The sequence below is a fragment of the Saccopteryx bilineata genome, chromosome 4, assembly GCF_036850765.1.
Source record: "Saccopteryx bilineata isolate mSacBil1 chromosome 4, mSacBil1_pri_phased_curated, whole genome shotgun sequence".
Classification (NCBI taxonomy): domain Eukaryota; kingdom Metazoa; phylum Chordata; class Mammalia; order Chiroptera; family Emballonuridae; genus Saccopteryx; species Saccopteryx bilineata.
The window spans coordinates 145,352,782-145,366,100 of NC_089493.1; the positions used below are offsets into that span (position 1 = coordinate 145,352,782).

The 13,319-nt window shown below is 36.4% G+C and overlaps 1 protein-coding gene across 1 annotated transcript in view; it reads left to right on the top strand.

The window, feature by feature from the left end:
* VPS41 (VPS41 subunit of HOPS complex) overlaps window positions 1–13,319 on the top strand; it is a 281,951-nt gene that overhangs the window by 89,754 nt on the left and 178,878 nt on the right. Inside the window, exon 5 of the mRNA XM_066272129.1 lies at window positions 10,922–10,996. Coding sequence (XP_066128226.1) covers window positions 10,922–10,996 — 75 coding nt within the window. The remainder of the gene's footprint in view (window positions 1–10,921; window positions 10,997–13,319) is intronic.

Sequence of the window (13,319 nt, forward strand, 5' to 3'; positions counted from 1 at the left end):
ATTTTGGTTTCTTTTTGTTTTTAGATTGATGACTTTGCTACATAATCATTTAAAAATATTTATCTTTTGATTACAAACAATAAATATTTGTTGTAGACAATTAGCAAAACATAGACATGGACCACTGAAACAATAATATCTCAGCACCTAGATATAACCAATGCTGATTATTTTGGAGTATGTCCTTCTAGTCACATGTATTATATAGAAATATCTATAAGTATAGCAGTATTTATAAACATTGGATTGTACTTGCCCATAACTAGCTGAATTGTGAGATTGAGGGTACAGTCCTCCAGACTGCCAAGTCTGCTAAAAATTTCTGGCACTGCTGCAAGTTCAGAGGGTTCTCAAATCCGCCCTCATGTTTGATGATTTGCTAAAGGACTCATAGAACTAACTGAAAGCTGTTATACAGGGTTTGGCAATAGTAGGTTTATAGTTTTGAGTACAGGAAACACCGTTTATTTCTGTATTATATTATTTATTATTATTGTATTATTTATTCGCATTATTTGTCTTATTATTAATGTTCTTATTTCATATGCTTACTTATGATTTATCTTTTGAGTAATGATGGCTGAAACTTTATCTACTATTGCCCACCCCTGTATTCATGGTTATGGTTTATTTATAGGGAAAGGATAAAGGTAAAAATATAGCCAAAGGAAGAGATGCATAATGCAGAACCTGGGATGATTCTAAAAATGATGCTTGCATTATACTCAGGACATTTTACTTTCCTGTCATAGATATGTGCCTAACAGAGAACCTCACCTCAGTGTTCTGGGTTTTTACCGAGACTCTCTTATATAGGCATAACTGGTAGATGGTTTGTCCACATGGTTGATGTCATTCTTCCAGGTTGGCTGATTCCCTGTGACCCAGAGATTTCATTTTAGATTATAGGCTTGGTTATTCTGGGATGTCCAATCCCCACCTTAAAACTGTCAAGTGTGCCTGACCAGGTGGTGGTGTTGTGGATAGAACATCAGCCTGGGACACTGAGGACCCAGGTTTGAAATACCAAGGTTACTGGCTTGAGCACAGGCTCATCCGGCTTGAGCATGGGATCATAGACATGATTCGATGGTCGCTGGCTTGAGCCCAAAGGTCACTGTTTGCGCAAGGAGTCACTGGCTCGGCTGGAGCCCCCTGTTCATGCCACATGTAAGAAAGCAATAAATGAACAACTAAGGTGCTGCAACTATGAGTTGATGCTTCTCATCTCTCTCCCTTCCTGTCTTTCTGTTCCTGTCCCTGTCCCTCTCTTTTTCTAAAAAAAAAAAAGGAAAAAATAAAAAAGAGACTGTCATGTGTGATCAACCTCTGCCTTTAACAATGACATCTCTGTCACTGTCTTTATGACATATCATCTCCCAAAAGCCAAGGGCAAGGCAAGACTTCTGTTTGGGCAAGTCCAAATTCTTTTCTACATAACACTTTGTAAAAACTTCATTGTTTTGTGTGTTTATGCTTTTAAATTTTATTATTTAGATTCCTTGCTTTTCGAAATTAAGATAATTTTCATTCTCAGTGTCTTACAAAAGAAACCTATTCTGAAAAGCGTCTTTACAGAATCTTCTTGCGTGTAATATAGGCAATGCATATTTTAAAGAATTTAGATACTGCCAAATGATCATTTGAAAAGTTTCTCTAAATTTGAATTCTTACCAGCAGTGTTAGAGGAGTATCTACTTTCGTACTTCCCTGGCAATTGCCTGGCAAAACTAGGTACTTAAAAATCTTTTCTGGTTCCATGGGCAAAGTATCTGTTTTAGTTCTCATGTGCTTATTAAAGAGGTTGACTCTGTTCTCATTTTCCTACAATTTGTACTATTTATTTTGTAAGTTTACTGTTCATTTGTGAGTAAAATAAAAATTTCTTTAGAAACTTAAGAAAATTTTGCCTCACTTAGTGGTGGCACAGTTGATCGAGTGTTGGATGGGACGCAGAGGACCCAGGTTTGAAACCCCAAGGTCATCAGCTTGAGTGCGGGCTCATCTGGTTTGAGCAAAGCTCACCAGCTTGGACCCAAGGTCGCTGGCTTGAGCAAGGGGTTACTCGGTCTGCTCTAGCCCCCCATTCAAGGCACATATGAGAAAGCAATCAATGAACAACTATGGTGCCACAATGAAGAACTGATGCTTCCTGTCTGTCCCTCTCTCTCTGTCTGTTTCTCTGTCTCTGTCACAAAAAATAAAAATAAAAAAAGAATCTAAAAAATTTAAAATTTACAGTAAGATGCAAAGTTGTTTACAATATATATAACAAGGTAATTTGTATAAGATATATCTATAATAACATACTGTGTATCAATTTTGAAATTATTGACACCCTAATTGAGCAGTCTCTTTCTATGGATTCATGCCTAGAATTTTTAGTTTAGGATTGCTGTTTTTACTGATATATCTTTTAGCTTTTCTCTTCAACTTTATTTAAGTGACCCAACAAATATAAAATATTAGTACTCTTACTTTAAAATAGGTAATGAAAGGAGGCAGTAAATGAGCCTGTGCTAAATGCCTCATCTTCTAAATGAGTTAGTGCAATTGTGTTGATTTTGGGGGGAGACATAATTCAGCTGTTATTTATAATAACTTAAAGATAATCACTAATATGATAAAAATAGAATGAACAACATCTAAAATTTTCCTAGAGAGACAGGCAAAAGAATAACAATGAAATGGGAAATTATTATTCTAAAAAGTCTAAAATAATGTAGCTACTAAGATAACACTAACTGGGCTAGATAGTTTGTTACTAAAAGAAACATTGCTTCAACTTTGAAGGGCATGTATCTCACAAGATGATGGCAGTAAAAAATAAAGATGTGAGCAAAAATATATTATAAAAAATAAAACTTGGCCCTGGCCGGTTGGCTCAGTGGTAGAGCGTCGGTCTGGCATGCGGGAGTCCCGGCTTCGATTCCCAGCCAGGGCACACAGGAGAAGCGCCCATCTGCTTCTCCACCCCTCCCCTTCTCCTTCCTCTCTGTCTCTCTCTTCCCCTCCCACAGCCAAGGCTCCATTGGAGCAAAGTTGGCCCAGGCGCTGAGGATGGCTCTGTGGCCTCTGCCTCAGGTGCTAGAATGGCTCTGGTTGCAACGGAGCAGCGCCCCAGATGGGCAGAGCATCGCCCCCTGGTGGGTGTGCCGGGTGGATCCTGGTCGGGCGCATGTGGGAGTCTGTCTGACTGCCTCCCTGTTTCCAACTTCAGAAAAATACAAAAAAAAATACAAAAAAAATAAATAAAACTTGACATGTTGTCAATCAAAGTATGAGAAAAAGTAGAGGGTAAGGCAAAGAGCATTAAGTAGCAGAAGGTATAATATATTGATTATATTTACAAATTAAAGGGAAAATATAACTATTACGCTCTGATGTTCCAAACTATAGGGAATCTAATATCCAGCCAAAGTTCATATGGCATTTAAGGAGAAATGGGCAAAATTGCTATTTTGGAAAGATTTTGCAACATGTCTCTATCAGTTTTTGAAAAATCTAGAAGAAAAAAAAATGATGTGTAGGTATTAAGTAAAATAACATGATTAAAATATGTTTATTTTAAGGTCTAATAGAGTGTATGAAAGGATGGTATCTTAGTTTTCAAAGTGAAATCAGTAAATTTCTAAAAATACATATTCAGCTACATTCTCTGAATGTTATTGTAGTGATACAAGAGTTTATTAGATAACTAAGCAAATAACACTGTCACCATCATTTGAAATGAAAAAAAAAAAACAAAGCAAAATGATACTTTTCTCAAAGAGAGGAAATGTATAGTTACTACATTTCACATTCTTTTCTGGTCTCAGGAAAATGCAAAACACTATTATTTTATGATGAACAAATGAGAAATTACAATTTACACACAATGTGTTAATGTGAGGAAATTAGAGTAAGGTCAGCAACACTGTTTTAAGACAAAAAGGGAAAATTAATATTGATTAAGAATAGAAATTAGTGTAAAATATTTAAAAATACAGCAAATTTATTGATAGAAGTCTTGCTTCTATAAAAAGGTCTCTACAATTGATAAACACTTGACAAAGGTAATCAAAGAAGAAAAGGAATACAATATTTATATGCCTATAAGATACTGTTGTATATATTTTCATATTTGTAAATATGAAATCGGTAAGTTAATGATACCTTATAAAATCGCTGAGGATTAAATGATATAATATGTATAAAGCTCTTAGAATAAAGCCTACTACATAATAATCATAGTAAATATTAACTACATGGTAGTAGTAGTGCTTACTGTTAGTACTAGTATTAATATCATTAGTATTATTAAAATATATACTACATGAACAAAAAGTAAAATAAAAAATGTTTTCATCACTAAGAATTTGAAATGCACTGTTTTCTGGGTAAATATAAATAAATGATCATAATATAGAATTAGAGCGTTTGAGCGACTGGACAATCATGATAAAATATACAATTAAGAAATAATCTTGACCTGTGGTACTGCAGTGGATAAAATGTCAACCTGGAATGCTGAAGTCACCGGTTCGTAAACCGTGGCCCTTATATGTACCCTGATTTATTGATGTCACCCCATTAAAATTAATAAAAATTTATTAAAAAAAAAAAGAAGCCGTGGCTTTGTCTGGTCAAGGTACATATGGGAGTTGATGCTTCCTGCTCCTCTCCCTCCTGCCCTCTTCTCTCTCTCTCTCTCTTCCTGTCTCTGTTTATCTGTCTCTTTACCCCCCACCTCTCTAAAATGAATAAATAAAATAAAAAAATAATCCATTCAAGTTCTTGGCCCCATTTTCATTGGCAAAAAATTTTTAATTTAAACAATTTTAGTGGATTTTTTTGTGAAATATAACTTTAAAAAGTATATCAGATGTGCAGTGAGTCAGTTATAAAGCAAATAATCATGTACTACTCTGACTCTCCTGCTCAGTTTCCTTAGAGTCCCACTGTATTCACCTTTATATGATAATAACAATTATTTAGCTTTTCCTTTTCAGTTTATACCATCCACGTGCAGCAACTGTATGCTCTAAGTATAGTTTTGTAATTTTTGTGTGTTCTATAAATGAGGTTGTACATATCAGAAATGAGATAAGAATGCTCACTATCATTGCTATGCCCAGAATAAAACAAAGTACAATATCTCTAAGGGGAAAAGTAGAAAACTATTTAAAAACACTTAAGAAGGCCTGAATAAGTGGAGAAATGTTTTATGTTTATAGATTAAAAGGGAAAGCTCTCAACATTTCATCATTAAGTGAGACTGAGGAATTTTTCTCCTAGTGTGTACTAAGTGGTTTTACTGTGAATGGCTGTTGCATTTCATCAACACTTTTTCCATCTATTGAGATGATCTTTCATTATTCCTCATTTATTTTATTAATGCAGAAAGTTATATTTATTTTCCTATGTTTTATTAGCCTTATATTTTTGGAATAAAGTTGACTTTTCTATGAATGCTGAGTTAGTATTTTCTTTTGGATTTTTTTATTTGTTTATGAACGTGATTTACTTGTACTTTTTCCTTCTTGTAACATCTTCATTGAGTTTTGTTCTGGTAAGGTTATACTGGCCTGGTAACATGAGTTGGGGAGCATTTTTTAAAATTAGTTCTCTGGAAGAATTTGTGTATGATTGGAATATTTTATTCTTTGAACTATTTTTCCTGAAGTAAATATTCTAGTTAGTGAGCTTGACAGTAAATAAGATAAATATAATAGATACATAAGTAGTAAATAATAGTTTACTGGCGTAAGTAAGTATAATATGTAAATAACATAGAAAAATAAGATAGTGGTAAGTGTGAAGGAGAAAAAAAAGCAGTGAAGGTGTTTTAGAATGTTTGTGTGAAACGTTGCCATTTTAGCTCGTGTGTCCAGAGTGTTGGTGTGGAGAAGACTACCAGTGGAGAGCTGGCAGACAAACGCAGAGGCTCTAAGGCAGGCTGCAAGCAGGGATTTCTGGTGGGAGCATGCAGACAAGGCCAAGAGGAGATGAGGTCAGAACTTGGAGGGAGGGCTATAGCAAGATCATTTAGGGCTATGTGGTTACAGTAAAAACCCTTGGGTTTTATCTTGAGATGGGAGGCCATTAGAGGGTTTTAAGCAAAGGAATGACATCATTTGATCAACTTGTTAACAATATTGCTCTGCTGGTTTGTTAAGAATAGACTTCTGGGAGAGTTAAGGTGAAGTAGGTCTACCAGGTAGGAGACCATTATGATAGTTCAGAGAAGAATGATGATGGTTGGACCAAGATGGCAGCTATAGGTGAGGAAAAGTGGTTACTGTCTGGAGAAATTTTGTTTAAAGAGATTATAGAAACTGCTGACAGATACAGGTAGAGTGTAAAAGAAAGACAGGCATCAGACTAGTTCCAAGACTGAGCAACTAGAAGAATATATTAGTTTTTAACTCAGATGGGGATGGCATCAGGAAGGGCTCCTTTATGAGGGAATATCAGTATCTAGGTTTTGGGTTTGTTTTAATTAAAATGCCTTTTAGGCATCCAGGTACATATGAAATATGCAGTTCTATATATTGGTCTGAAATGACGAGTCCAGTGTGGAGGTACAAATTTAAGAGTCATTTCATAGCTTGAAAGAGCATACCTAGGGAGCCAGTGTAGATAGAGAAGACATGGGGGGACAGAAGCATGAAGTAGATTAAGAAATCAGGCCTGACCTGTGGTGGTACAGTGGATAAAGCGTCGACCTGGAACGCAGAGGTTGCCGATTCGAAACCTTGGGCTTCCCTAGTCAATGTGTGTATGGGAGTTGATACTTCCTGCTCCTTCCCCTTCTCTCTCTCTCTTTTTCATCTTTAAAATGAATAAATAAAATCTTTAAAAAGAGAGAGAGAGAGAGAGATCAGGACTATCTACCCAAAGAGACTGAGAAGGAGCGATTGTGAATATAAAAGAAAACTAAGCGTGACAGTCTGCAAGCAAAGAGGAGAAAGTGGTCAGCAGTGTTATGTGCTCCTATTAGGAACAGTAAGTTAGAATTGAATAATGACCATTCTGTTTAGTAACATGGGGGTCATTTCATCTAAAATTTACATGGAAGAATAAAAATCTTGAAAAAAAGCCAAGAAAAGTATAAAGAATTATGCCTGGGTCTTGCTACTACCAAATATCAGAACATATTATATAACTTCTGTATAATTAGATCAGTGTTGAATTGATGTAGCAGTGGACAAAGAGACCACAATTGAAAACCCAGAAGGTTATTTTAGTGTATATAAACATTTATTATAAAATAAACAACTTTTTTTAGAATGAGAAGGATGGGGCCCAACTACATACCCATTTGGAAGAAAATAAAATGAATCTTGTAAATATTCAAAGACTTAAATGTTAGAAATAAAGCAACCATCTTGCAAAATAATATAGCAGACCACATATGCAATGTCTGAGTGAGGTATTGTATGTTCCAAGACCTCATATCCTAAAAGCAAAAAGGAAATTGGTAAGAAAAGAACGAACATGTAATAGAAAAGTGGGTGACAGATGTGAACAAGCAGTTTGCCAAAAAGCAAGTTAATTGGCCAAAAGATCTAAGTAGCGAGGAAGATAAATCAATGAAAATTGATCTTTGGCAGAAAAAGTGTAAAACAAAAACAAAAACAACTTTTGTTGCTAACAGAGATGTAAGGGAAAGAGGATTCTAATACCTTGTAGAGATTATTTCCCTCTAACATTGCTTATGTGGTGGTACAAACAGATTCTACCCAGAAAGAAACATGTTGTAATGAGAAAGTGTGGTGTATTTGTACGCAGACTACCCCTGGGTGGCGTAGACATTGAGTAGGAGACACTGTGGTTCCAGACAGCTCACAGAACTCTTGAGGCCTCATTTTCCTTGTTGTGAGGTGGAAATAACCATCTATCTGCAGGACTGCTTTCTCCTGAGTGTGAGGAATGAGCTAATGTGTCTCTTAGGTCTTTGAAAATTATATAGTTTGATTCAGATAATGTTAGCATAGACCCTGAGCTTTTTAAAAGTGTGAGTCCAAGAACAAATTATGTAAATGTTGACATGTATGTGAAGAGAAAATGTCCTTCTGAATGTGAGCAGTCCACTCAGAAGTGAGTGTACCTTCTTGTAAAGAAGGGTTGCACTCAGCATTGGGGATGTATTCATAGGCCTGAAACTGTATGGTCTATTAAGTGGTAGTCAACCTGGTCCCTACCGTCCACTAGTGGGCATTCCAGCTTTCATGGTGCGTGGTAGCGGAGCAACCAAAGTATAAATAAAAAGACAGATTTAACTATAGTAAGTTGTTTTATAAAGATTTATTCTGCCAAACTTAGCAAAAATCCGACATAAAGTACTTGGTAAGTAATTATTATATGCTTTAACTTGCTGTAACTCTGCTTTATAAATTTTATAAAGTAAAGTTACTTCCCTACTTTATAAATCACCATTACTGTGGAACTGGTGGGCGGTTAGAAAATTTCACTACTAACAGAGATACAAAAGTAGGCAGTAGGTATGAAAAGGTTGACTACCCCTGGTCTAATAGAATTTTGTGCAGTGATGGAAACCTCCTGTGATGTGAGCTTTCTAATGCGGTTGCTCTGGTCACTGTGGCTGTTGGGAGCATTTGGGTTATGTTAGTGCAATTAAAGAAGTGAGTTCTTAATTATGTTTAATTTTAACTAAGTTAGCATTTTATACTAATAGTCATATGTAGATGATACCATGTTGGACAAGACAGGGACTCTTGACTGTACAGGCTGTATATACATAGAAAGTTATAGTTTGAGGTGAATCATAAGCAAATATCAGTTATAACCACTTGTCAGAGGTGTATGGAGTTTATATTTGCCAAGGGTAGCACTGGATATTAAAAGACATTTTAGGCCCTGACCGGTTGCTCAGTCGGTTAGAGTGTCACCCTGAAACACCAACGTTGCGGTTTCAATCCCCAGGCAGGGCACATACAGGAAGTAACTCATGAACATACAACTAAGTAGAACAACAAATGAATGCTTCTCTTTCTTTCACTCTGTCTCTCTCCCTTCCTTTCTCTGTCTCTCTAAAGTCAGTGAATAAAAAAAAAGTGTCATTAAGTGAACACAAGATCAGCACAAGGAACTGTTAATAGAAGATACTCACTGTGGAGAACATTGACCCAAGAAGAGTGCAGAAGCTGGCATCCTGCCTCCTCAGCTGCTAGTGTGGACGTGCTGGCCTGGGGGATTTTCCCGCTTGGCTTTTGCTCTGCTTATGTGTCCTCACTGCCTGTCACGGTTCTCCTTGCAGGACCCCAATTCCCCACTTCCCAGGTGGAGCCCTAGCTGTCGTTTTTCTGTGGTGATTCTTATCCATGGGCTTCAGTTATTCTTTTGTGAAATGGATCACGGATCTCTATTCAAGGCCCTTTCCTCTTGTAACACGCTGGCAACTTTTAAGGAGATAGTTTGCGTGGCGATTTAGGATCAAGATGAGAGAAGATCTGGGACTGGGTGTCTCAGGAATACTGCGCCACAGGAATCCCTCTGGGCAGCATCAGTCAGCCAGTAAGTGGCCTCCCTGAGGCCTAAGAGTCTGGATCAGCCCTCACTGTCACTTATAGCTCTGAGGGATTCCACGGGGAAGGAGCCAACATTCAATGTTGTGTTATTTCTGTTTATTATCAATAAGTCCAACTACTTTAAGGTTAAATATTTTTTAAAAAAACCTAATTTGCAAGCTCATGTAATAATGATGATGGCTTAGTTTTGAGGGTTAGTTTGTTCCTGTCATACATTGTGTAAGATAGTTGGGAATTGCCATTATATAAGAAGAAGAAGAAAAAGAGCCTGCTAATTTTTTTAATGTTTTCAACATTCACTGATTTTTACGTCTATTAAAATATCCACCTGTGCCCTGGCCAGTTGGCTCAGTGGTAGAGTGTCGGCCCTGCATGTGGGAGTCCTGGGTTCGATTACTAGTCAGGGCACACAGAAGTGACCATCTGCTTCTCCGCCCCTCCCCTTCTTGCTTCTCTCTATCTTCTCCTCCCCTCCTGCAGCCTTGGCTCAATTAAAGCGACTTGGCCCCTGTGCTGAGGATGGCTCCATGGCCTCCACCTCAGGCACTTAACAAACAAACAAACAAACAAACAAAAAAAGGCTCCAGTTGTAATGGAGCATGGGCCTCAGATGCCCCCTAGTGGACCTGTCTGGTGGATCCTGGTGGGGGCACATGCAGGAGTCTGTCTGTTTCCTCCTCTCACTAAAAAAAACCCCAACAATATCCATCTGCATAGATATTTTAGTAAGTAAGCAGTGGCTACATAGGGACCTGGAAAGCTGAAGCTGTGAAAAATAATAAAAGTACAAATTCATCCAAAGTAAAAGCCTGATTTGTATCTTAACAGATTTTTAAATTTGAGATTGCTCAGAAGAATGGGGGATTACAAAGTTAATGTCAGCTAGACTCTGTGAATTTCCCCAACAAAGTACTAGCATAGGTATAAATAAAAGTTTATGCAGTAATTTATAGGAGAACAAATAGATTGGCTGGTGAACCAAGGTAAAACAACTGAAATTTTTCTTTACATCATGACTTTTATTCTCTTTTGTTTTGTTGTTTAATAAATTGGTTAAGAAAGAATTTTAAGAGTGTGGGATAAATAGAACAGAACAAATAAAAAGGCATATAACTTGTAAAGAAAATAAAATTTTAGGGACTTGAAGTGTGTGAAGTAGTTTCAGGAAATCTTAAGTTTCTGGGCATATTACATGTCTAGTAACAAAGCTGTGTCTTACTATTTTTATTTGAAAAACAAAATATATTTTGGGTTCATGCTTCTAAACTATTTAACAGACAACTTGTATCACTTAATTTTACAAAGAGCCAAGGCATTTGATTACTGATATGTATTTTCCTAAAAAGTTAAAGATTTTGTTTGTTTGTTTTTTATTTTTTTTACACTAGAGTCCTGTGAAGATAAATCAGATTAGTCTGGATGAAAGTGGAGAACACATGGGCGTGTGCTCAGAGGATGGCAAGGTATGGCACTGACGTGGTCCCTTGAAAGCACTCCCCTGGAGCTAGTGTTGGGCTCTTACGCCGCTGCCAATGCTCGGAAAAACACTCTGCTCACTGTATACCGCCATTAAGAGAAACTTGCTTATTCTTGTTGGGGTATGGACTTACTTCTGATTGCTCATAATTAAAGTAAAATATATTTTTCATAAATGTGCCTTAGGAAAAGTAATTACAAGAATGTCAATAATGTTACTGCCATTAGGGTGATTAACAGCGGTGGCAGGGGGATGTGGATGTGTCACCTTAATCATGACTGCTGTGCCACTTCTACTTCAGTGACTAAGTCTGCAGTCCTTGCAAGACAGTGGTTTAATGCCTTTCTGCAATAAATCCACAAATTGGATTTTGTGGGCACGATTTCTGTGGGTTGGTGGTTTTCATTTTCACACCAGTTATGAATGTTTCTCTTGAATTACAGAATCTTTTGATAAGCAATCATAGTTTATAAGAAGAATAAAATGTCTTACAATGGCCACATTAAATAAATGTAAAATCAATATATGTACAGTTTTCTAAAAACCTGGCACCCACTTCCTCGATGGCAGACATACATCATTGTGCAGTGGATATAACCAACAATTTTCAATGCTTCTTGCTGATGTTGAGCTGTGACATTTAGTGGTTGTGGTGATTGATTTTCCACTTTTAAGAATGTCTTTTTTTGTTTTTCAGTCGATGGAAGTCTATTCTAATGTTCATTTGCAATGATAAAATTCTAATGCACAGTGTATTTAAGATACTTTTCTAAAAGAACAGTTTAAGAAAAGAGTGCATTAAGAATCATGGTAGAACCTCACCTGTTCCTGACTGAAAAGAGCAGACTTTCTAATCTAATTTTGAAATTTTTATGTGATCTGAATTCAGTGTACCATTAGAATGAGTAGATTAAAAACAGTGTACTCAGTATAAAAGATTTATACCCATTTACTCTGTTAACAAAAGAAAAATGAAGTCTTTTTGACATACAAGAATGCATTTTATGTATCTAAGTCTAATGTTTCTTAAAGAGTCTTTTTGAAATAGTAACTGGAACACTCTTGCTTTTCAGAAAGCAGTCAGGCTTTACAGTTCCTTCTGAAATTCTGAGATGAGCCTGACTGTCAGAGTGATAGAGGGAGGAGTTGGTATGTGCACAGATTGAGAAAATTATCCAAACTGTTGAAATATTTTAAAAAATGATTTTCTTAAATATTTTATTATTGGTAGAATTAAAAGTAAGTATTTCAGTGTACGATTGTATGTAAGCTAGCTTTTACCATGGTTTAGTTGGTATTGTGAAAATTAAGTAGCTAGTATAGAGTGATCTGGTAAAATGGTTAGTGATGATGCAAACAGAGATTATTACACAGAGTTTTTGAGATATCTTAATGAATACATCTATAAAGGGCTATTGTGATTTTTCTTTCTTAAGTGAATTGGAACTCCTTGATAATTATTTGTGTTCTATTTCAAAGATAACCTGTGATATTTGTATCTGGTTTTAAAGTCATAATTCTAATAGTTGTTTAAAATGTACTCTGTTTATTCAGGTGGGGCTCATTTTTGTCTTTATTTATGGCTTCTCTGTGCTTGAGTTCTAAATTTTGAGGTATCCTCACACATATGTTGCACATGCGTGTGTGTGCATGTGTGTGTGTGGGTATGTCTGTGGTTTCAGTTTCCTGGTGTGTGTGTGTGTGTGTGTGTGTGTGTGTGTGTGTGTGTGTGGTTTCAGTTTCCTGGCATGCATTTTTAGGTAACTTGCCAATATAAGTACATACCCGGTTTATTATCTGGTCTCTTACCTATATCATCTCCATACATAAACTGGCATCAATTTAGTATAGAGTTCTGGGAAGAAATATTTTCTCTCAGAACTTTGTAGATATTGCTGCCTTTTGTCTGACCTTTATTTTTGTAGACATCTCTGAGATGAGTTTACTTTAGTTCTTTCACAAAAACTTTTTAATTTTTGTCTTGTCCTGCCTTCGGGCTCGGCTAGTAACAGCAACAATAATGACAGTAAACAACCCTTGTTTGCTAAGCTATGTCTTGTTTGGGTCTGTTTTCATTAATTTTGTCTGGAACACGGTAAGTTCTTTTGATCCATATTCTGAAGTATTGTTTTCATTTCAGGAAAGTTTGCTTCAGTTTTGATTTTGATTATTGCTTTAGATCCATTTATTTTCATTTCTTCAAAGAAACTCAATAATACTCACAGTGCTGGAGGCAGTGTGGTGCAGAGGCTAAGAGCAGAGCTCTGTACTCCACTTGCCTGTACGGAGTCCCACTGCCCTGCCCAGTG